Raw genomic sequence first — 24,961 nt, forward strand, 5'->3', positions numbered from 1 at the left:
TTAGATCTGATCAAGCTCTACAGGAACAAATTGGGATCTAGGGATCTGAAAGTGACTTCCCTGAAATTCAGTCAGGTGAGGATTCATGGTTCTAGTTTTGACCCAGATCTGGTTAAAAAAAGAAGCAGCAAATATTATACTATGTGCAATATGCTTCGCCTGGGAGTCTGTAGCAAGCCAGAGCTGCTGTTGCTGTTTGTATTTTAGGCACTAACGGTCCTGCACTGTACCAGACACCAAAGCATCGTCCCTGCTCCACAGAAGTAACAGGCAGGGCCGGTGCAACCACTAGGCAAACTAGGCATCTGCCTAGGGCGCCAAGATTTGACTGCGCCAAAAAGCAGTACCCAAAATGTCTGGGATGCTCACCTGGCACCGTCTAAACATGTAACCTGCTTCCTGCCCCTGTGCAAGGGGGCACGGCAGCTTTGATCAGCTGCGGCAGGCTGGGAAGCCATGTCATTTCTCCTCTAGCCACCGGGGGTACTGCGCTGCTCCGTGCTGCTCTGGCTCTGACACAGGGCCCCTGCCCCACCCTGCCCCCACTCCCCAGAGCTCTGCAGCAGGACTGGGCCTGCCCTCACAGAGACCTGGCCCCAGCTGCACCGCCAGTGAGTGCTGCGGGGTGGTTCCCCCGACCCCCCAAGCCAGCCTCGCCCCCCAGAGTCCTGGGGCCCCCTACTCCTGCCCCCCCCCACAGAGGCCTGGGACAACCCCCCCACGGTACCCGCTATCCCATCTCCAGCCAGCCCCTGCTGCACCCCCTGCCCTGCCCGCAGCCAACCCCTGCTGTACCCGCTGCCCGCAGCCAGCCCCACACCCCCTGCCCTGCTCGCAGCCAGCCCCATACCCCATCTTCAGCCAGCCCCTGCTGCACCCCCTTGCCTGAAGCCAGCCCCACACCCCTGTCTCCAGCCAACCCCTGCCGCACCCCCCTGTCCAAAGCCAGCTAGCCCCACATCCCATCTCCAGCTAGCCCCACACTCCCTGCCCTGCCCACAGCCAGCCCTACACCCCCTTGTCTCCAGCCAACCCCGCCACACACCCCTGCTTGAAGCCAGCGAGCCCCACACCCCCTGTCTCCAGCCAACCCCTGCTGCACCCCCATGCCCGAAGCCAGCCAGCCCCGCACTCCCCTGTCTCCAGCCAGCCCCTGCCGTACCCCCATGCCAGAAGCAGGGGCGGCTCTAGGCACCAGCAAAACAAGCTGCTGCCTAAGGCGGCAAAATATAGGGGGGGGCAAAAGGCTGGGGCTGGGGCCCCAGCTCATCCTGCTGCTGCGAGCCGAGGAGCAGCCCGTCCCCTGCAGCCGGGCAGGGCCGCGCTACCGGCTCTGCTTGGGGGAGAGGAGAGGGGGGGCCCCTTACCGGTAGCGCGGCCCCGCCTGGCTGCAGGGGACGGGCCGCTCCTCCTCCGCTTGTTCCCCGGGGCCTAAACAGCCCAGCAGCAGCTTGGCGGCGGGGGGGGGGGGGGGGGGGGGGGCTGAGCCCCGCCCCGCTCAGAGCCGTGTGGTCAGGGGGCGGGGCTACAAGCTCCGGGCCGAGCGGAGACAGCTGAGCTCAGCTTGGAGCTTGCGGCCCCGCCCCCTCCCCACGCGGCTCTGAGCGGGGAAGAGCTCAGCCCCCTCCGGAGCCATGCCGCTGCCGCGCGGTGAGCCAGGGGTAAGCTGCCTGGGGTAAGCTGCCGGGGCGGGGGAGGGGGTGGCTAAGGGGCAGGGAGGGGGCACAGGTTCTGTGGGGGGGGCCAGGGAAGGGGGGGGTTGGATTGGGGGGGTCTCAGGGAGGTGTTTGTCAGGCACCCCCTGACCCCATTACCCCCCAGGCCCAGCCCTGACCCCCAGCTCCAAGCCCAGCCCCTAGGACCTGGGCACCCCCACAGCCCCATCCCCCTCACAGCCCTGACCCCCAGCTCTGAGCCCAGCCCCTCTGATCCAGACACCCCCCTCACCCCATTCCCCCCACAGCCCTGACTCCCAGCTCCGAGCCCAGCCCCTCTGATCCGGACACCCCCCTGACCCCATTCCCCCCACAGCCCTGACCCCCAGCTCTGAGCCCAGCCCCTCTGATCCAGACACCCCCCTGTACCCATTCCCCCCACAGCCCTGACTCCCAGCTCCGAGCCCAGCCCCTCTGATCCGGACACCCCCCTGTACCCATTCCCCCCACAGCCCTGACCCCCAGCTCCGAGCCCAGCCCCTCTGATCCAGACACCCCCCTGACCCCATTCCCCCCACAGCCCTGACCCCCACCTCTGAGCCCAGCCCCTCTGATCCAGACACCCCCCTGACCCCATTCCCCCCACAGCCCTGACTCCCAGCTCCGAGCCCAGCCCCTCTGATCCAGACATCCCCCTGACCCCATTCCCCCCACAGCCCTGACCCCCAGCTCCGAGCCCAGCCCCTCTGATCCAGACACCCCCCTCACCCCAGTCCCCCCACAGCCCTGACCCCCAGCTCCAAGCCCAGCCCCTCTGATCCAGACACCCCCCTCACCCCATTCCCCCCACAGCCCTGACTCCCAGCTCTGAGCCCAGCCCCTCTGAGCTGGGCACCCCCCTGACCCCATTCCCCCCACAGCCCTGACCCCCAGCTCTGAGCCCAGCCCCTCTGAGCTGGGCACCCCCCACAGCCCTGACCCCGAGCTCCGAGCCCAGCCCTTCTGATCCGGACTCCTCCCTGACCCCATTCCCCCCACAGCCCTGACCCCGAGCTCCGAGCCCAGCCCCTCTGATCCGGACACTCCCGACCCCATCCCCCACTGCCCTGACCCCCAGCTCTGAGCCCAGCTGTTCTGAGGTGGGCACCCTCCGACCCCATCCCCCCCACCCCAGACCTCCAGCTCTGAGGCGAGCCCCTCTGAGCCAGACGACCTCCGACCCCATCTCCTCACAGTCCTGAGCCCAGCCCCTGTGAGCCGGGCACCCCCCAGAGCCCAGCTCCCCACCCAGCCCTGGGCAACAGCAGCACCACCTCCAGGCAGTGACAGCCCATTGGCACCAACCATCACCATCACCCAGCAACAGCCCATTATGTAATTGCAAATGTAGACAGACCAGTAAAGCATTTAATGTTTTTAAATAATGTATTTGGTGTATTTTCAAATTATTACAAATTAATTTTCACTAGTTATTTTTTACATTTCCAAATACATGTTACTATAGTATTGCAACTTTTTTTTATGGAAGGGGCCCCCAAAATTGCTTTGCCCTGAATCCTCTGGGCGGCCCTACCCAGTGTGTGTGAGGAGCCGGGGAGGGAGGGAAACGGGGTCCCCTGGAGCCGAGTCCGGGCTGCGATGGCGGCGAGGGGCTCCTGGAGTGTGTGATGAGGTGAGCGGCCGGCTGGGCTCATTGGTGCTGAGCAAGTAGCCCCGCAGCCGGAGATCCTCGCCTTCCCTCCTGCCAGGGCTGGGCCAGGGCACCGTGAGGCTGAAGAGCAGCAGGTCCAGGGGGCTCTCCAGGTCTTTGGCCGCCAGCATGTCGAGGGTGAAGGCGGTGAGCACGAACTGATCCACTCTGGCCACCAGCAGTGCTGCGAAGCCCAGGGAGGGGGCCGTATTCTTTGCGCCACCCCGTAGCTGTGCCGCCACCTGGAAGTACTCCCGCTCCGTGCTGCCCAGCAGCTCCACCCGCATGGGGACAGAGTCACAGCTGGGCCAGGGCTCGGCTGCAGTGTGCTGGTAGCGGATCCCACATTTGGGGGGGAGGCCAGTGCTGGGGCAACAGGGGGTGTGAGTGGGGGGTACTGGTGGGCGGGGGGGGTTCATGTCTGGGGGGGGGCAAACAAAAATTTTTTTGCTTGGGGCAGCAAAAAACCTAGAGCCGGCCCTGGCCAGAAGCCAGCCATCCCCACACTCCCCTGTGTCCAGCCAACCCCTGCTGCACCCCCCTGCCCGAAGCTAGCCAGCCCCACACCCTGTCAGGTTATTCATTTATTTTCATTAACTATGTAGACTAAATAATGAAATAAATAAATGTTCAAGCCGAACGTGTATTAATTCTAATGAACAATGCCACATTATGCAGTATTCATTTTTGAAAGTTTATAATAAACAATGCTTGGGGATAGGGGGTGCAAGGTGGAAGTTTCGACTAGGGCGCAAAATATCCTTGCACCAGCCCTGGTAACAGGCATATTGAAAATGGACAAAACACCCTTAGGGACAAGCAACTTGAGTTCTCTACTAATAGGATACAGTCCTACATCCCAGAACATGCAGGCTGGGTGCTAGGCTGCAGTAGCAAGCTACAACCATACACCCCAAAGAACAGGCAGATTGACTTCTCTATTGAAAGGAGACAGCCGTGCACCCCAGGAACACACTGACTGAGTGTTGGTCTGCAGGAGCCATCCATCCCCAGGAACAGGAAGATTGAGTGCTTTGCTAACAAGTTCTTCTGGCCAATGGCCTCCCACCTTATGAAAGGGGAGAAGCTCACAAGCGTAGTGAGCCTGTGCTCACTATAGGTAACAGTTGCACTGTATGGGATGTGTAATGAACTTGGCAAGCCTAATGGCTAATTATTAGCTGGCTCCTTTCCTTTCCGGCTTCAGTGCAAGTGTGTTGTGGGGTTTCGGTATCCCCAAATGTATATATTTTGGGGACACTGAGCGGTTCCTAGATGGCTGTATTGCTCAAAATCATGTGGCTAACCAGTGGCAGAGGTGGGAATAGAACCCAGGGGTCTTGATTCCCATTCTATCTTAGCGTCACAATGGGCTCATTGTGCAGCCTGTGTGGGGTGAGTAGATGGGCTCACTGTGCGGCCCGTGGGGGGTGAGTAGGCAAGTGGTGGGTGAGGGAGGGGGGCTGAAGAGGCGGGCGGGCAGTGGCAGGGGGTGAGGAGGCAAGACGAGGGGGTAGGGGGCTGAGGAGGCAAGCAAGGAGTCAGTGGCTGAACTGTTCTACTGATCTGGTCTGGCTCCCATCCCCTCTCCAAGGGTTGCAGCTGTCTGGAGGTGCCTGCTTTCCACGCCTTCCTCATTCACACCTCATTCATTCAACAGGGCAATTGATTACAAAGTGGGGGGAACATCTTATTCTACTTCTAGCAAAAAGACATTTTTCTTTTACCTTAATTATACTACCTTAGGGGCCCACTATAACATATTACCAAGGTTCAATACTGCTGTTTCGGTGGGGTAGCGCTGGGGAAGGAGGGTTTGTTTCCATGGGGTGGGTGGTGCTGGGGGGGGGAGTATTTCAGGGTGGCTGGGTGGTGCTTGGGGGGGTGTTGTGTTTTGGGGGAGCTTGGCAGTGCTGGGGGAGGTGGCCCTCAGCTGTTTTCTTTGGAGTAATATGGCCCTCGCTGCTTTACGAGTTGTGCAGGCCTGCTCTAAAGAACACTGTCTCCATGGGTCTGGGCCATAGGACAGAATTGCTGTGCATATGGCATGTGTTGCATCCATTTTCCCCCAAACTCTTTGCTTCCATCCTGCAGTGAATTGCCCCAGTGCAGCTCTCTCTGGCTCAGGGACCAGGCAAAGCCCTGGAGATTCTCCAAGTCCTGAACTGACTGCTCCATTTTTGCAATGGGACAGTACTCAGGTACTCCACAAACTCCCAGCTTGCCTGCACATGCCTCTTCCAACAGCACCCCAGGAGGTATCTGTCCCCCAGCTCCCTACACTCCCAGGGAGGTATTTCCAGCAGCACCTGCTGGGACTATGGGGTCATAGGGGCAAACCAGGCTAGGGGAGAAGTCACTGGGATTTCAGAGTTCCTCCCATCCAGGCTCCCAAATGGTGAATTCTTTGCTGCTCTGAGGCACCTTCTCCCTTTGACATGCAAACAAGCTAATCCTCAGTGGCTTGCTGTAGCAGCTTCTCTACCCATTGAACTCTGGCAGTGTTACTGGGATAGCGAGCCCACGGAACTTAACCCCTTCACCTCCATCTGAGCTTGCAATATGAATCCAGTTGGAGGGGCAAGAGGATTCTCCCCTCCCCCGTTCCCCCCAGCAGGAGCAATCCCACATATCCTCCCAATCCTTTGAAGCATGCTTATCCCCTTACACCGGCATGGCATGTTGGAAGCACAGGGGTCCGTCCAGTCAGAGCACATTGCTTTGGGGGACAGGAATAGATTTGATTTTCTCTTGAGAGAGATGGAAAAATCCCAAAGCATCATCAATGAATGTTAATTTCTGGTTTAACGATAGGAGAGTGGGGGTGTTCTTATTGGTTCTGCCCTTTAGTACTGCGAAGTTAGAGGAATCTGACAAGAAATATTTAGATGCATATTCCTGAGAGAGAGAGAGAGAGAAAGCTGGAGAGAGAGACATAGCCAGAGTTGAAGCCTTGAGGAAAACAATTTCAAACAACCTGGATTTCTTTAAATAAAGCAGAGAGCCGTGAACACGGTATGGAGGGAGAGGGAAGGAAGATCGATTGAAGCAAACGCGAGCTTATTTCACTTGCCCTGAAGAAAAATGGCTGGTAAAGTCTGCTTCTCAGAAAGGGGGAGAAGTGCTGGGGATCTTGGCAGCCCTCTATAACACTAATAGAGAGATATGCACATCTGTTTGCTCCCCCAGGTATTATTAATTGACCCTGGGTATATATTAAGTAAAAAGTGATTTTATTAAATACAGAAAGTAGGATTTAAGTGGTTCCAAGTTGTGACAGAACAAAGTGAATTACCAAGTAAAATAAAATAAAACACACCAGTCTATGTCTAATCCAACTGAATACAGATAAAATCCTCACCAGTTCCAGAATTCTCCCTTTTACAGGCTAATCTCCTTTTAGTCTGGGTCTAGCAATCACTCACACCCCTTGCAGTCACTGTCCTTTGTTCCGGTTTCTTTCAGGTATCTTTGGGGGTGGAGAGGCTCTCTTTTTAGCCAGCTGAAGACAAAATGAGGGGTCTCCCACAGGCTTAAATAGACTTTCTCTTGTGGGTGGAGACCCCCTCCTCTCTCCTATGCAAAGTCCAGCTCTAAGATGGAGTTCTAGAGTCACCTGGGCAAGTCACATGTCCATGCATGACTCACAGTTTTTACAGGCAGAAGCCATTGCTCACATGGTATCTTGAATGTCTCCTGGAAGACTTCTTATGTGGATTGGAGCCTTCCAAGATGCATTGTTCCTTAAGTGCTTCCTGATTGGGCACTTAACTGCGAATTCCTTTCTCCAGGAACTGACCAAATGCTCTACTAAGTTTATTTAGAAATCAAGCCAGTACACAGCCAAAATTCATAACTTTGAGTACAAAAATGATACATGCATACAAATAGGATTAATATATTCAGTAGATCATAACCTTTACAGAGATATGCTACATGGCATATGTAGCATACAACACATTCTAGGTATGTTATATATATACACATACATAAGCATATCTCCATAAAGCCTTATGGGGGGCACCGACTGTCACAGGATCTGGCTGGGCTCTCAGAGGTGGGAGAATTGGGAACCCGGAAGCTAGGCGCACTCAGAGCTGAGTCTGTCCTATGTCCCACTTGGGCTGTCTGGGGAGGCTTCAAGCCATGGTAGAAAGTGAGGGCTTTACTCCACTGTGGAACATTGACCCTCATAGGCCTCTGTGCCAAAGTGGAATTTTCTGTAATCTTTTAAAGATGCCTATGTGTGCCTCAGTTTCCCACTGTACTTTGTCTAGACGGGGGAGGGGTGGAAGGTTTAAGTCTGCTCTTGGGGCAGATCAGGAGACGAGAGATGTGTGTGCCACCATGCTGTCTGGGGTGGAATGAATGGGTCATTAAGGAACCAACTGGCTTTGAATCATGTCCAAATAAAGACAGCAGGAAACCCCCAGGGGCCAGGACATTGACACCTGGCAGTCAACCGCCAAGAGGAAGGAAGTCCCCCTTCATCTCCACCTCTCAGCAGGGAAGCAGAGCCAAGGCCCCAGCTGGAGACAAAAGAGAAAGGTGTTGGATGGTGAGGTTATTAAGGGTGGCTCTCTGAAAAGACACAGGCCTCTCACTTTGGACTGAGAAGGAGCCAGAGACAGAGGCTGACATGAAGTGCATAGCAGTTTGTCTGACTGGTTGCTGTGGCTTGGCCAGACAGGCTATGTCTTAACCTTTATATCTCTGTGCTAACCGAAGGACTTTCAGCAGCCTGGTGACCTAGGGTTTCCAACTTTCTACTCCTACAAAACCGAACTCCCTTGCCCCGCCCCTGCCCCACCCTTCCTCTGAGGCCTCGCCCCCATTCACTCCACCCCACCCAACCCCCCCCCCGTTGCTTGATCTCCTCACCCTCACTCACTCACTCATTTTCACCGGGCTGTCTCAGGGGGTTGGGGTACGGGAGGGGCTGAGGGCTCTGGGGTGGTGCCAGAAATGAGGAGTTCAGGGTGCAGAAGGAGGCTCCGGGCTGAGGCAGTGGGTTGGGATGCAGGAGGGAGGGAGGGCTCCGGCTACGGGTGCGGGCTCTGGGCTGGGGCCAGGAATGAGGGGTTTGGGGTGCAGGAGGGGGCTCCAGGCTGGGGAGTGAGGCCAAGGGATTCAGAGTACATGAGGAGACTGCAGGTTGAGGCAGGGGGTTGAGGGCTCTGGCTGGGGGTGCAGGCTCTGGGGTGGGGCCGGGGATGAGGGGTTTGGGGTTCAGGAGGGGGCTCTGGGTTTCAAGGGGATCAGGGCTGGGGCAGGGGGTTGGGGCTCAGGGTTGGGGTGCAGGCTTACCTCAGGCGGCTCCCAGTCAGCAGTGCAGTGGGGCTAAGGCAGGCTGGCTGGTCCTTACATGCCCACGCTCCATGCTGTGCCCCGGAAGCAGCCAGTAGGTTCGGCTCCTAGTTGCGAGGGGACAGGAGCCTCCATGCGCTGCTCTCACCCACAGGCACCCCTCCCCCAGCTCCCATTGGCAGCAATTTCTGGCCAATGGGAGTGCGGAGCCAGTTATCGGGGCAAGGACAGCAGCTCAGAGCCCCATGCCCTCCCTCCTCCCTCCTAGGAGCCGGACTTGCTGGCCACTTCTGGGGCACCGCGCAGTGCCAGGACAGGTAGGGACTAGCCTGCCTTAGACCCACAGCACCGCCAACCGGACTTTTAATGACCTGGTCAGTGGTGCTGACCGGAGCTATGTTGACCTGAATTTGATGGGTTAGTTTTTATGGCTCGCCACTGATCGCATCTGACCAGAAGATTTATAGGTTCTTGTCCAATTCAGACTATAGAGTTCAAGAACTCAGAGAGCACTATATCAGGAGAGAACTCTCGGGATGCTTGGCAAGAACGTGTACACTGAGGACAATACCAAATTGATAAAATCTTTATTGACATTAACATAAAAATAAGGAATGCAATGAAACTTATAACTGCAAAACAGTAAAGGAATTTCAAAACTCCTGGTGGTAACATTTCTATTATAAATACCTTAACCTAACATACTCACACCCTTCCTTGGGAGCCCGATAATAGGAGGTGAAGGACCAGCCTCACTCCTGGCATGCCCGATTACGCGAAGGTGCTGGCTTCCCCAGTGGTTAGGAGTGTTGAGCAGTTATACTATACTGCACAAGCTGAGCTGATAGCATGATAGAAGACAGAATAAAGTATAGGAGAACTGGAAAAAGCACTCCAAGAAACTGAAGCTTCAGGAATTAGAAGAGTAAGAACTAAAAAGAGTTTAAGAGCTTAAGAGTTTAGAATATAGAACACAGCAAACCCTAATTGCTAAAAAAGCTCAAGAGCGCTCTCTTACAAGGTATTTTATAGGATCCTGACCTATGCAATTCAGGCCCAACCTACTATACCCAAATCTTATTTCCATACACTAAGAAATGAATAGGTACCCTTCTCCTATAGGTTAGTGGATTATGACACTTACTTTCTAAATATATTAATAAGGATTATCTCACTCCAAAACTGCCAACCTAGGCTCTCTTGATTACCTCGATTTGTGGTGTACCCTGCGGTTACCAACCGGTTATAGATGCCGGATAAACCTGTGATGTGATGTGGATAGTTCCTCCCTTTGGTTCCCCAAAGTTCAGGGACCATTCTTATCTGTGCCAAAGATTGCCAACTTTTATGCTGACATATTTATAACTAATTCTACTTTTTGCTATATAGCAAATCTTACCGGATCTTACAGGCTGGTAGCTTCTTGCATTTCAGCAAAACTTATTATTAGGAAACACATGCTTCAACACATTCTAAATGCCAAGGATTTAATACTGATAAAATATAAGAATAAAATGGATTAATTTCAGAAAAAGAAACATTAATTAATACTGCTGGCTGGATTAGTAGGATATAATAGCTAGCAAAATAATCCTATGGGCTACAGCCGCCAGGGTCCCTTTTTGACTAGGCATTCTGGTCGAAAACCGGACACCTGGCAACCCTAGATTCATAGATTGTTCCCTGGTTTTGGAATGGCCACCTGCTGTCGCTGCAAATAGTCACCGTGAGCATAGCATCCTGAAGGGGCATAGTACAAGCCTCCCGCAGGAGTCTGCTTGGCTGGATTCGCTGCAGGGAGTCCTGAGGAGACGCAGGTATCACTGATGCCTGAAGGCCCAGTCTTGACAGCTTCTAATCTGTGTGCTCTGTGGAATGCCCTTTAGTCAATCAATAAAGGCCTCTTGTCCCATGGATTTACTGCACACTCTGCATTGTCAAAAGAGAGACAGGAATTCCCCCACCCACGCACCCTCCAGTGCTCCCTAAATCAGGTGTTTATCTCTGTATATTTTGACACTGTCGTCTTTTTGCCCCCATATCTAAGGTCACCCAACCTGGTGGACCCCCAGAGAAACCAACCTGGAACTCCTCCTTCCTCTTCCAAGGCAGGGATGGGGCCACCCTCTTCTCAGACGATAGCAGCCTGGTGATCGAATACTATCCGTACAAAACAAGTGAGTTCCTCTCTCTGGGATTCAACCAGCTTTGGATCATTCCACTGGTGCAAAGGGCATAGGCAGATCTAGGCACAACTATTGATTCACTCTGGTTTGTTGGGCACCAAAGATATTCATTCATATCTAGGCTGGAAAGCTAGACAGAAGTGCGAGGCCACAGGAAGTGCTCTGGATTTAGTGTGGCTCTGTGTGTGAGACAGAAGAGTTCCTGGGGAATTCTAGGTGTCTGGGTTTTGTTCCCATCCAATTCCCAGCTGGAGCTCCCCCAGGAGCCCCAGTAACAGCAGGTACTGGCTCAGCACTCACTCACCTGTCACAACAAAGCCATGGTCTCGCAGGCCACTCCAAAGATTGTTCCATTCCAGCAGGCAGCAATTTGCAGTGGTCCAAGCTGGATTTCAAAGCTGTCAGGCTGCTTTCGATCCCATGGGGATAGTGTCTCAGGGCTATAGTGCTGAAGATTTAGGGGGTCTCATGGGATAGGTCTCAGTGTGATAGTGCTGGGTTTGGAGGGGTCTCAGCACAATACTGCTGTATTTAGGAGATCACAGCATGGTAGTGCTGGGTATTGTGGGGTCTCAGTATGGTAGTGCTCCGTTTTGGGGTGTCTCAGTGCAGTAATGCTGGGCTTGGTGGGGGTTCAGCGAGGTAGTGTTGGGCTTTGTGGGGGTCTCAGCGACTTAGAACTGGGTTGTGATAAATGAAGGAGGTTGAGGGTAGTTGCCTTTTATGGACACCCAGCCAGCCAATAGCTATAAAATCCCTCTTAGTAGCTGTTCTCTACTTGCTCTACCTGCAAAGGGTTAAAAAGTCTCTCTGCTATGCATCGGTAAAAGGAAGTGAGTGGGCACCTGGCCAAAAGAGCCAATAGGAAGGCTAGAACTTTTTAAAATTGAAAAAAGACTCCCTTTTGTCTGTCTATTGTTCTCCTGGGGAGAAGTGGACAGGGCAGCAGCTGTGCTGTAAGAAGCTTGGGCCAGGTATAAAAAAATCATCAGTATCATACCTAGAAACTACTCATTTAAACCCCTCGATATGTCTAGGAAGACGCGATTAGGTTTATTCCTTTTATTTCATTATTGCTTGTGGATTCCTCTGTGCTAACCCCAGGTGCCTTTGTTTTTCTTGTAAACTTTAAGCGGCACCTCAAGAAAGCTATCCTTGTAGTTACTCTTTTTTAAATCTAGCAATAGCCTGAGTTTCCAGATGTATTTTCTTTCTTTCTTTTTTTTAAATAAAATTTATCTTTTTTAAGAACAGGATTGGATTTCTGTCTCTTAAGAGGTTTGTACACATTGTTTAATTAGCTGGTGGCAACAGCTGATTTCCTTTTTTTTCTTTCTCAGCTCTTCCCCATAGGGGGTGTATGTGAAAGGGTTTGAGGGTACCCCACAGGAAGGAATTCCCAAGTGCACCTTCCTGGGCTCTCAAAGGGGTTCTGCATTTGGGTGGTGGCAGCGTTTACCAATCCAAGGTCAGAGAAAAGCGGTAACCTTGGGAGTTTAATACTAGCCTGGAGTGGACAGTACTAATTTTTAGAATCTTTGCAGGCCCCCACCTTCTGCATTCGAAGTACCAGAGTGGGAAATCAGCCTTGACATGGGTTTTAGGGGTCTGAGGGCTGTAGTGCTGGGTTTTGGGTGGTCTCAGCACGGTAGTGCCGGGTTTTCGGCAGTTCCAGTGCAGCAGTGCTGGGTTTTGGGGATCTCGGCATGGTACTGCTGGGTTTGGGGGGGTCTGAGGGTGGTAGTGCTGGGGTTTTGGGGTCTCAGCAACATAGTTCTGGGTTTTGTGGGGTCTCAGCACAGTAGTGTGGGATTTTAGGGGTCTCAAGGGTGGTAGTGCTGAGTACTGGGGGATCTCAGTGCTGTAATTCTGGGTTTTGGGGGGTCTCAGAGACAGTGCTTGGGTTGGTGGGGGGGTCTCCGCATGGTACTGCTGGGTTTCGGGTGTCTCAGGGCTGTAATGCTGGTTTTAGGGGAGGGTCTCAGCAGGGTAGTGCTGGGTCTCAGTAACTTAGTTTTCAGTTTTGAGGGTCTGAAGTGCTAGGTTTTGGAGGTCTCAGACCAGTAGTGCTGGGTTTTGTGGGTTCTCAGTGACATAGTGCTGGGCTTTTTGGGGTCTCAGTGTGGTAGTGCTGGATTTAGGGGGGTGTCAGTGAGGTAGTGCAGAGTTTGGGCAGGGTGGGGCTCGGCAACTTAGTTCAGAGAATATCAGGGTTGGAAGGGACCTCAGGAGGTCATCTAGTCCAACCGCCTGCCCAAAGCAGGACCAATCCCCAGACAGATTTTTGCCCCAGATCCCTAAATGGCCCCCTTAAGGATTGAACTCACAATCCTGGGTTTAGCAGGCCAATGCTCAAACCACTGAGCTATCCCTCCCCCCAGTTCTGGGGTTTGGGGGTATGAAGACTGTAGTGCTGGGTTTTGTGGGGTCTTAGCGACTTAGTCATTTGTTTAGGGGGCCTGAGGGCTGTAGTGCTGGGCTTCGGTGGTCTCAGGATGGTAGTGCTGGGTTTTGGGGAGTCTCAGGGACATAGTGCTGGGTTTTGGACGGTCTCAGAGACATAATGCTCAGTTTTGTGCGGTCTCAGCAACATAGTGCTGGGTTTTGTGGGGTCTCAGCATGGTAGTGCTGGATTTTGCGGGATCTCAGCGAGCTAGTGGTGGGTTTGGGGGGTCTCAGTGTGGTAGTGCTGGTGTTAGAGGGTCTAAACGAGGTAGTGCTGGGTTTTGGGGGACTCAGGGCTATAATTCTGGGTTGGGGGGGTCTCAGCAGCGTATTGCTGGGTTTTGTGGGGTCTCAGCAATCTAGTGCTGGGTTTTTCTGGGGTCTCAGCATAATAGTGCTGGACATTGGGGATCTCCATGTGGTAGTGTGGGGCTTTGGGGGGTCTTAGCAAGGTAGTGCTAGGTTTTGGTGGGGTCTCAGTGACATAGTGCTGGGTTTGGAGGGTCTGAAGGCTTTAGTGCTGGATTATGGCAGTCTCAGGGCTTTAGTGCTGGGTTTGGGGAGTCTCAGCAAGGTAGTGCTGGACATTGAGGGGTCTCAGTGGGTTTGGGGGGGTCTCGATGTGGTAGTGCTTGGCTTGGGGGGTCTCAGGGCATTAGTGGTGGGCTTTGTCAGGTCTCAGCACAGTAATGCTGGGTTTTGGGGGGTCTCAGCAAGCTAATGGTGTGTTTTGGGGGCCTCAGTGTTGTACTGTTGGGTTAGGGGCATCTAAGCGAGGTAGTGCAGGGTCTCAGTGCGGTATTGTTGGGTTTTGGAGGTCTCAGGGCTGTAATGCTGGGCTTTGGGGGTCTCAGTGCAGGACTGCTCGGGTTTTCTGGTTTTGGGGGTTCAGCACAGTAGTGCTGGGCTTTGGAAGTCTCAGCATGGTAGTGCTGGGTTTGAGGGGTTTCAGCATGGTACTGCTGAGTTTGGGGGGATCTCAGCACAGTAGTGCTGTGTGTTGGGGCATCTCAGGAAGTTAATGCTGGCTTTGGTCTGGTCTTAGCATGGTAGTGCTGGGTTTTGGGAGTCTCAGGGCTGGGTCTTGAGGGGTCTCAGCACAGCACAGTAGTGTTGGGTTTTTGGGGTCTCAGCATGGTAGTGCTGAGTTTTCCAGGCTCTTAGGGCTGTAGTACTGCCAGGTTCGCAGCAGGGAATAGTCCTTTTTTCTCTTTATAAGGTGTATTTGATATGATTCCTTTCCCCAGTGTCAGAAACAGAAGCTGAGAACAAGTCAAAGCCTTTGGGTTACTCCGTGTTGCCCCTAACCAACCGTGTGTATCGGAGTCTTGTGGCAGAGAGCAACCGGAGTGGGGTTCGTGTGGATGATGTTCCAGTCCAGGTAACTGCTCTGGATCCTGCTGAGGTCTGATCGAACATTGATCCCTTGTGTCTTGCTGGAAGAGTTCCTTGTGTAAGAATGAGTCATGTACCACCCACCTTCCTGTCTGATCCCATCCTGGTTTGGCCTGGGTAGCTGAAAGAACATAGAATGAACAGAGCCAGCCAGGAGGAGATCTCATGCAAGAGTGAGGCACAGGATAGAGATGCTTTGCATGGTGGGAAGAGATGTTTGCAAGACGAAGAGAAGAGGAAGGGCAGGGGGGCTTTCTCATGGTGTGTCAATGGGGGGATAATACGATAAGCAGTACGAGAGCCAGGGGGAGTTCACTCAGACAGAGGCAACCAGCAGAAGTCCTGGGTTCTCATCCAGGGAACAGCTCTTGGGGAGCAGGAGAAAGAGGAGGAATTGCTCCATGTGGAGTGCAGTGGGAGAACATCTGAGGTGACTCTGATGTCCCTGCAGATGGACACTGAGGCTGCATAGGGCCTCTGCTGCTGGCATTTGTTCTCATCACAATGCATGGGTCTCACAGGATTGTCTCTAGGCTTCCAGAGAGGATGAAAGGTCATTGCTTCCTCCTCTACCCACAGGAGTGTTTCACTTGTCACTGCTGCCAGTTTGTCTGGCGTCTGCATGGCCTGATCTGGGAAAAATACTGTAGCGAAGTACTGGCTGAGCATGGTGTCTGAGGACAAAGCCAGGTTCTTTCAGTTACATTCATCCCCAGCAGGGACTGGCGAACCAGAGCCAGTCCCAACCAAGGCTCCCCAGATTGACCCAAACCAACTAAATTCCTGCTTGGTCAACATATTCCTGCAAAAAGCAACAAAAAGTCCTATGGCACCTTATAGACTAACAGAAGTATTGGAGCATGAGCTTTCGTGGGTGAATACCCACTTCTTCAGACGCATGTGCAGTTATTTTTCATTTTTAAGGCTGACCCCAGTAACTGCAGGGCAACTAATCTGTTACCTGCACTCAGGAAGGCGGACTTCAGCTTGCATTGACCCTGGAGTGTTTATGAGGGTGTTAACCCACCAACATGTGGTACCTGCTGCATGCTCACAGGCCCTGTTCAGCTAGGAGAAGCTATCATATTTGTCTCCTGTAATTTAACCCCATGTTAAATAATTTGTAGAACAAGTTCTAAAAGGTGCTGAGAACCCACAATTCCCACTCATTTTGTGGGAGCTATGCACAGACCTCACCACCAGAAATAGGACCATAGAGCTGACTGCTGGGGAGTTGACTTCTGATGTGTCATTCATTCCAGCTTATTAACTGCTTCACTGCTGGCCCTTCACTCCTGCATGCCTGTAGCCACATCCTGCTAATGGCCTGTTGGGATCCCTGTGGAGTGTCATGGCAGCTCTGGCACACCTGGTAGCCCCAATCTCCTGGCATGTTAAGCTGCAGCAGGGAAGCAAGCAAATTCCTTGCTGGCTGCTGTCCATAACAGACTGGCACCAGCCAGCCAAAGCTATTACAGACAATGGTTTGCCATCTGACACTCTGATGTTCTCAGGAGCTGATGTTCTCATGTGGATTTTATTGACCTTGTCCTTCCTTGTGTTGTTTCCTCAGGGCACTAATCTGAGAACCACATCTGGTGCTGTTCCAACCGTTCAACTCTGCATGCAGCTGATCGGCTCAGAGGTGAGGCAAGTGGGGAGGAACAGATTAACTTTAGAGACAAGGGGCCACCTCAGTCAATGGGGCTACGTGGGTGAGATTTAGTCCATGGACATGAAAGGGGAATTCCCCTTTCCCATCATGGGGAAAGGAGAATGGGATATTTTTACTTTAGATAGGACGCAGATCTGTACCTGCATCCAAACCCCCCTGAAACAAAGGGAATTTTGGGCCTGGATCCAAAGACGAATCACTGGGGTTTGCTATTCCGGCTAGCACCCGAGTGTTGGCATGCCCTACAGTTCACTCCAATGCCCTCCAAGGTTCCCACGCAGATCCTCTGCCAGCTGAATGCCCATCCATCCCCTGCCCCAGTACCACTCAGGAGGAGGCTGCCACATCCCTTGGCAGGCGTGGGCGAGGAGGACAGGAGGTCAGTCATGCAGATTCCATGCCAGTGGAGCTGGCACTGAATGACATGAATAGAAAGAAACTGCAGGTGTCCAGGCTGCTGCCATCCTGAGAGCAGGTTACATCCAGAGGCCACTGTGAGACTTTTGGGGTTCCCCAAGGTGTCTGAGGTGAGTCACTACCACCTGCTTACAGGATGAGAGAGCTGATGTTCATTAGAACATCCTAGGGGAAAAAATGGTCCCAACTCTGCCAGCTGCTGGCAGCACAAGCACTCCACTCTGGGCTCCATGAGCCCTGCATGCTCCACCTTTGGACACTCGAGTGCTCAGTCCCTTCTCTTCTGGATACCCACAATATACATCAATCTGCTGCTTCCGGGCCAGCAGTGCACCCCAGTTCACCAGCCTCCCCTCACTCAACACACTTTAGCACAAAGCACTTGGTCATGTGTAGAGTAGAAACCAAATATAAGTTAATTTAACAGAGCTTAAGAAAAAGATTCAAAATAGATGCAAGTACAAGAATTGGAATCACCAGTTTACAGAGAAAAGAAAAACATAAAACGCAATCTCGAGTCTATTCTAACTAACAAGTTCTTTTTCAGTCTAATAAGGAATTTCTCCCACAATGGCATGGGCAGCAAGTATCGCAGGCCAGGGGAGGCTAAGCCTCCCCAAACAGTCAGGAGTGGCCCTGCCCATGCTCTTTCCCAAGATCCTCCTGCTTCCCACTCTTCCCTTGTGGCCCCAGCCCAGGCTGGTCCTCTTCCCCAAACTGGGAAGGGGCTGCGGCTAGGGAGGGCCAGCCTTTGTTCTGGGATCCGGGGTGGCCAAGGCCATCCGCCCAGTGCTCCAGGGCTGGGGATGCCTGCCCAGTATTCCAGGACTGGTGGCACTGGGGGTGTCTGCCCAGCACTCCAGGACTGAGGGCACTCAGGCCACCCACCCGGCACTCCAGGGCTGGGACTGCTGGGGCCAGCTGGGGTGGCCTAGGGCTGGAGATTCTAGGGTGGAGCAGCCCAGCCAGGGCGGCCTGGGACTGGGGAGCCAGCGGCTGTGGGGGAGAGGCTGGGGTTAGCCTCCTCGAATGGACAGTTCATGCGCCATCCATGCCCAATGGTCAGTCCTTACAGCACTAGTCCAGCCCAGAGAGCTGGGATCTACCTTTCATGAGACACCCCCACTGGCAGCATGTTCACCTCTGTAATGGATAACATCTTGTGCCCTCTCTTCTTCTCTTAGTCTCAGACGTTTTGTGTCTTTCCATAATCAGGATGTTCCATAATCAGGGTGTTCAGCCTAGAGGGTCCCATCGTCAGAGGCTTTTCTTTGGGTTCCTTTGTCTTTGTCAATGCTCATGTGGTCCAAGCAGGAAATACAGGGCTGGGCTCGGTCAAAAGATGTTGATTTTTTTCACTCTTAATTGAGTTAGCTCTGAGACCCATCCACCTCAGGTGACCTGCTTCATCTCCAACAGTTTTGGAACATCATATTCTGCATTTTGCAGAGCTCTGAAAACATTTCCCATATAAATGTCTCACAGTAACCAAGATGATCAGCCAGTTCTTATGTTACCTGCAAAAATCTAAGGCATCCCGCCTGTACCCTGTAGTAGGGAGAGAGCCTGAAACATAAGCCCTTGTATCAGAAGCCCGGTATAAGGCAGGACCTGCTCACAGAATCTGGCAAGAACAGGGCTGATATTGCAGAAATACACATTCCTAAGAAGTACAAAGCACAGAGTACTCATGCAAACACATCCCAGTATCAAGTGGTACCAGAACATCCCAATATCAATGATGATACAAAAACATTCCCCAAGGATAACAGGAACACACTAACCCCTCCTAAAAGACAAAGTCAGGATGACAGTACATAATAAAGATGTTTTAATCAAATCAACATGTAGAAGGTGATGGGCGGGGCAGCTCTGGGCACCAGCAAAGCAAGCACGTGCTTGGGGCAGCCCATTTGCAGGGGCGGAAGGGATCCAGCATGGAAGCTGAGACCCAACAGGGGGCCCTGGGAGCTGTAGTTCCTTGGTTAGCTCCCTGCCTGTAGAGCCAGCCCTGGAGCAGGGAAAGAACTATATTTCCCAGCATTCCCTTGGCCACTACCAACAGGAAAGGAGGGAGGAGGGAGTGAGGTAGCTGAGACCTCATGCTGCAGCTTGCCGTGAATGGAGAGCTGCACTGTGAAGGGTAGGGATACCATATTTTAACATTCAAAAAATAGGACACTCCACGGGGAGGGAGGGTAGCCCCACCCTGCCACCATCCACTCCCTCCAACTGCCCCCTACAGAAACCCCAACCCATCCAACCCCCCCCCCCGCTCCCTGTCCCCTGATCACCCCTGCCCCTAACTGCCCCTTGGAACCCTAAGCACCGCTGGTCCTTGTTCCCTGATTGCCCCCTCCCGGGACCCCCCCAACTTCTCCCCTAGGACCCCACCCCCTACCTGTCCCCTGACAAACCCCTGGGACTCCCATGCCTATCCAACCACTGCCTGTCCCCTGACTGCCCCCCCTGAACCTCCGCCCCATCCAACCCCCACTGCTCCCTGCCCCTTGACTGTCCCCCCCCCCCGGAACTCCCTACCCCTTCTCCAACCCCCCAGTCCCCTTACCATGCCACTCAGACCAGCGTGTCTGGCTCCACGCAGCACCAGACATGCTGCTGCATACATGCTGATGTGCTCCCCCACGGAGCCACAACCCCCACCCCAGCACCTGCCTTCCAGATTTGAACACCTCAAAATTCAGGAGTGCTCAAGCTCAGTTTGGGCAGCTGTTATTTCATTTCTCCCAAATCAAATATACTGATCCACTGTAACTTGCTGTAGAAAAAGTAGGGTAAAATTGAGCAAGAAATGCTTCCCAGTGGTTATTAGGACTGGAATTGCTATTTTCAACAGCCATTGCCTTTTGTTTGTTTGTTTGTTTGTTTAAAAGGAAGACAGTGATATTGCATTGGCAAATTTCCCATAGAAAGAAAGAGTGGAACAAAAGAATAATAAAGGCACCAACTTTTCCTCATTTATGGAGGACAGTCTTATAATATGCATCCAGATATCCTCCAATCACACAAGCTGAACATTGTTCCACTTTACTGCAGTTCTGTAACCATATGGGAACCAATCCCATCTGTTCTGTGCACATCTAAAATTCCTGCTGAATGACCTGCCCTGGGAGCGAGTTACCAGTGACCCAGGGCTGCAGCGGAAGGAGGCTGCAGGTGCGGGGGGGGGGGGAGATCCCAGGGCTGGGGTGGCAGGAGGTGTGCGGGGGGAGAGCCCAGGGCTGGGGCAGCAGGGGGGTGCGGCAAGGAGCCTAGGGCTGGGACGGGGGGCAGCCAAAAATTGTTTTGCTTGGGGCGGCAAAAAACCTAGAGCCAGCCCTGGTGATGGGTGATAACTAACCACATCAGGGAGCAGTAATTAAGTATGCCAGAGGCAGTATGTAACATGTTTGTATCAGGGTATAAAGATGTATCTCGGAGGGAGTATTTTTGTTCAGCCAATGGGGGAATAGAAAGTCCTGCCATTCACTGAGCTGTGTCTGTTGTCCTGGGCATACATGTCTTAGTATCCTCGTAGAGTCTGCCATGTGCTATATACCATGCTTTGTCTACAATAAACCTGGCCTGGTGCCTTTGTACCTTAACAAATCTTGTGGTCATTGGGTGGTTCACTCGAGGTCTGCTGTGCCGTCTGTCTGCACAAAGCTGGTGCAGCACACAGAGAACACACATACGCAGCCAAACATCTAACCACACACTCTACTGAGGGCTGAAGGCTTGACCTGGTCAATTTAAGCAGTCCCACCCTTTCCCTTCTGAGGGCTTGGGGATAAGGCACCTACCCTTTCCCATGGGGCTCAGAGCTCCACAGGTCTGTGGGATCTTTTTCTAGTGAAAGAGCCTTACACAGCTGTTATCTAAACATCTATTCTGGCATATGTATTCTGTGCAACAACTGTGCAACCCATCACATTATTTGATACCTCTAGGTAACAAAATTTAACCAATCATGCACTGGCACCTATGTTTGCTTCTTCCTGCTCAAGTCTTTTTTATATTTTCTCTCTCATGCTCAAATTGTAACTTATTTATGACTTTCTTTGTTTGTGCAGATGATCATCATAAATTCGCTGGTCAGAGCTTATTTTATCTATTTTGCCATTTGTTGGGTCTTTCTGTATCCTCCCAGTGCCTGTATATCTCTACTTTACAATCCTTGGTATTATAACTCTTGTTAGGGGCATTCCTGTGGTGGGGTGCACACGGCAGGGGCTGCAGGGATGTGTTGGCTGCTTCCGGGAACAGTGTGTGGAGGGAGCAGCATGTGGAGCTCCCTGACCCCGTTTACCTTGGGCTGCTCCTGGTCGGTGTCGCAGTGGGGCTAAGGCAGGCTCCAACCCCACAGCTCCCATTGGCCTCAGTTCCCAGCCAATGGGAGCTGTGGAGTCGGGGCAAAGGCAGCGTACAGATACCCCTAGCCCCCCTTCCCTCCCCCCCGAGGGGCTGCAGGGATGTCCCAGACACTTCTGGGAGAACCACGGAGCCAGGGCAGGCAGGGAGCCTGCCTTAGCCCCGCTGCGCCACCGACTGGGGGCCGCCCAAGGTAAGCGCCACCCGGCCAGAGCCTGCTCCCCTCACCCCCTCCCACACCCCAAACCCTGCCCCAGCCCTGAGCTCCCTCCTGCACCCAAACTCCCTCCCAGATCCGCACCCCAATCCCCTGCCCCAGCCCTGAGCCCCTTACTGGAGCCTGCACCCCACACTCCCTTCCGCACCCCAAGCTCCTTTCCCATCCCTGAGCTGCCTCCAGCACCCTTACTCTCTACCAGAGCTTGCACCTTGCACCCCTTCCTGCATGGCAACCCCCTGCCTCAGGCTCAGCCCAGAGCCCCCTCCCACACTCCGAGCCCCTCGGCCCCAGCCCAGAGCCTGCACCCCTTCCTGCACTCCCTACCCCACCCCAACCCCCTGCCCCAGCCCAGGGAAAGTGAGTGGGGGTTGGGGAGAGTGAGCAGAGGGAGGGGGGATGGAGTGAGCGGGCAGGGCCTCAGAGAAGGGGTGGGGCGGGGCCTCGGGAAAGGGGCAAGGCAAGGGTGTTTGGGTTTGTGTGATTAAACAGTTGGCAACCCTACCTGGCAGTGTCCAGCCAGATGTACTAACTGGACACCAAAAGTCCAGTTACCATGGGGAGAGGGGGCACTGGGTCCTTAATCCTTGCCAGCCCCTGTTCAGCTGGGGCCATCTCTTACCTGCAGGCAGGTTTGTTGTTAGGCTGCAGCAGCTCCCAGTCTCATTCCAGCCGCAGAGCAGAGGGAGCCCTGTTGGGGGATGGGGAGGGAGGTGAAGATGATCCAGCAAGCAATAGGAGAGGGGAGAAGAGTAAGCGATTAGGGCTGGGCCTGAGGAAAGAGACGGAGAAGGGCATGGGCCCTCTAGAGAAGAGGTGGGGCATGTGTTGGGGCCTTAGAGAAGAGGCGGAGCAGGGGGCAGGGCCTCGGGGTCTGGTTACCAGCAATTAGAAAGGTGGTAATTCTACTGGCTAGATCTGCTATCTATACATAGAGGAAGAGCTGTGGCCCCACTCTCTTTGGGGCCCTGTGTGCCCTGGAGGGAATGAGGAACTGATAAACCTGTATGCTTCTGTGATGGGTCCGCTTACCCCGCACTAGCCCAGACAAGGTTCTGCTGTATTGACAGCAGAAGTCCCCCTCCCTGGCAAGACTGGGCATGCTCCAAGTGCTCTAGTTGTATAAAGGGAGAGAGACCAGCTTATTCTGGACTGGAGGCTGCAGGGGAAGGACCTGTCTGGGAAGCTCCTGTGGAGGGCCGGCCACAGCCTCTGACTATGCTGGGCACTGAAGCTGTTCACGACCTGCCTGCACCCCAGCGACTGGAGGAGACAACTGGACCTGCTGAACACATATCCCTGATATCTCATGGGAAACCCCAACACAGATTCTGGTAGGAAGTGACCCAGGGAGGGTGGCAGAGTGGTACCTGCCTCCTGGGGAAACTCAGCGTGTTTCGGTAGGACCCCCACACTGAGTCAGTGGCAAGCCACTACACCACTCGGTCAGGGCCTGTTGGAGTCGAGTGGGCCCTAGCCCCCCTACCGGGGCTATCAAACCCCAACATCATAGATCCTGACCACCAGGCCACGCTACCCAGCGCCAAAGGGTTGTTTTGTAGAATCTGGCCGTTAGGCCATGCCGCCCTACCCCAAAGGGAGCACTATAGACTCTGGTCGTTAGGCCACGCCGCCCCACACCAAAGGGGGTGCTATAGACTTTGGCCGTATGGCCACGCCACCCTACACCCAAGGGCCGTTATAGACTCTGGCCATTGGGCCATGCCACCCTACTCCAAAGGCGGTGCCATAGACTCTGGTCATTAGGTCATGCCACCCTGCACCGGAGGGGGCGCTATAGACTCTGGCCGCTAAGCCATGCGGCCTTGCGCCGAAGAGCTGCTTTGTGAACTGTGAATCTAGACGACGGGAGCCCCGGCCCCGCCATCCAAGATGGATACAGAGAAGCTTATAAAGTGGTTGCTGGAGAATCAGCAAGAACAGGCGGCCCAACAGCAACAACAACAGGCTCACATGATGCAGCAGATGGCCAGCCAGCAGCAGTTACAGATGGCCCAGCACCAGGAACAACAGCAGCAACTCCTTCAAGAGTTGGCTACCCAGCAACAATTACAGCAGGAACGCCTAGTCCAACAAGTGGCAACTCTAGTACGCCCACCAGGAGCTCCCGCCTCCACACCCACAGGAGCAGGACCTGGAGAGGCTCCAGTGGGGCTGCCAGTTCACCTCACTAAGATGGGACCAGGCAATGACCCCGAGGCTTTCCTAGTCACGTTCGAGCAGGTCGCCACCACTGCTTGGTGGCCCCCAGAACACTGGGCCACCATGCTAACCCCCTTTTTGACAGGACAGGCGCAGATGGCCTACCGTAACCTTGATCCCTGAGAAGCCTTGGAGTACCCCCGGATGAAAAAAACGCATCCATTTTAGATCAGACCGGCATTAGCCCTGAGACGTACCGCCAGTGCTTCCATAAAGAACAGTACCCTCCTGGGGCTTGACCTCAGGCCATTGACCAATGGATACGGGATCTCTGTTGGAGACGGTTGGAGCCAGAAGGCTTGACCGGGCCTCAGGTGGCGGAGAGGGTGGCGCTCGAACAGTTCACTCAGATCCTCCTGGCAGGAGGGAAAGAATGGGTGCAACGTCACCAACCGGTAACTTTGTCAGCAGCCGGGGGTCTGATGGAGGACTACTTGGTGGCCGAGGAAGTCCAGGCACCTCCATGGAGGTCCGGAAACCTGAGCCAGAGAGACGGGACAGACAAGGGAAGTCCTCGGGGAGCGCGGGTTCGGGAATCTCCGTCCAACACCCGCCCCGCACCCACTAAGCCTCCCAGCCCCGAACCCAGGCACAGAGTCCCTTGGACTCCAATTCGAAGGGAACAGCCCCCTCAAGAGGGGCAGAGCCCACCAAGGGAAGGCATTGAACCCTTGGAAGGCCGGAATCACTGCTGGGAGTGCGGACGAGAGGGACATTTTCAGCGGGAATGCCCCTTGATGGATTGCAACTATGGGCAAGTGTGGGTTGCCGGACACAGAGCCCGGAAAAGGGGGACAGGAAAATTAGTGATCCCTGTGCAGGTCGAGGGGACCCACATGAATGCTCTTGTGGACTTGGGATGCAGTCAGACCCTCTTACGGGAGGGGCTGATCCAAGACCTTAGACTCTCAGGGGAAAAGGTACACTTACAGTGTGTCCATGGAGACATCTGCCCTTACCCCACAGCCTGGGTGAGGATCGGGATTGGCCAGCGGGAGGAAGTCCTCCTACAGTTAAGAACATAAGAACATAAGAAAGGCCATACCGGGTCAGACCAAAGGTCCATCTAGCCCAGTATCTGTCTACCGACAGTGGCCAATGCCAGGTGCCCCTGAGGGAGTGAACCTAACAGGCAATGATCAAGTGATCTCTCTCCTGCCATCCATCTCCATCATCTGACGAACAGAGGCTAGGGACACCATTCTTACCCATCCTGGCTAATAGCCATTTATGGACTTAGCCACCATGAATTTATCCAGTCCCCTTTTAAACATTGGTATAGTCCTAGCCTTCACAACCTCCTCAGGTAAGGAGTTCCACACGTTGACTGTGCGCTGCGTGAAGAAGAACTTCCTTTTATTTGTTTTAAACCTGCTGCCT

The 24,961-nt window shown here is 53.8% G+C and overlaps 1 protein-coding gene across 12 annotated transcripts in view; it reads left to right on the forward strand.

Moving 5' to 3' along the window:
- Positions 1–24,961, forward strand: part of CCDC33 (coiled-coil domain containing 33) — a 262,781-nt gene that overhangs the window by 99,276 nt on the left and 138,544 nt on the right. For all 12 annotated transcript variants that reach the window (XM_044979961.1, XM_044979963.1, XM_044979964.1 and 9 more), the window contains exons 8-10: positions 10,700–10,829; positions 14,531–14,664; positions 16,252–16,323. In XM_044979961.1, the coding sequence (XP_044835896.1) occupies positions 10,700–10,829; positions 14,531–14,664; positions 16,252–16,323 (336 nt within the window). The remainder of the gene's footprint in view (positions 1–10,699; positions 10,830–14,530; positions 14,665–16,251; positions 16,324–24,961) is intronic.

This window comes from Mauremys mutica, chromosome 11, assembly GCF_020497125.1.
Source record: "Mauremys mutica isolate MM-2020 ecotype Southern chromosome 11, ASM2049712v1, whole genome shotgun sequence".
NCBI lineage: Eukaryota > Metazoa > Chordata > Testudines > Geoemydidae > Mauremys > Mauremys mutica.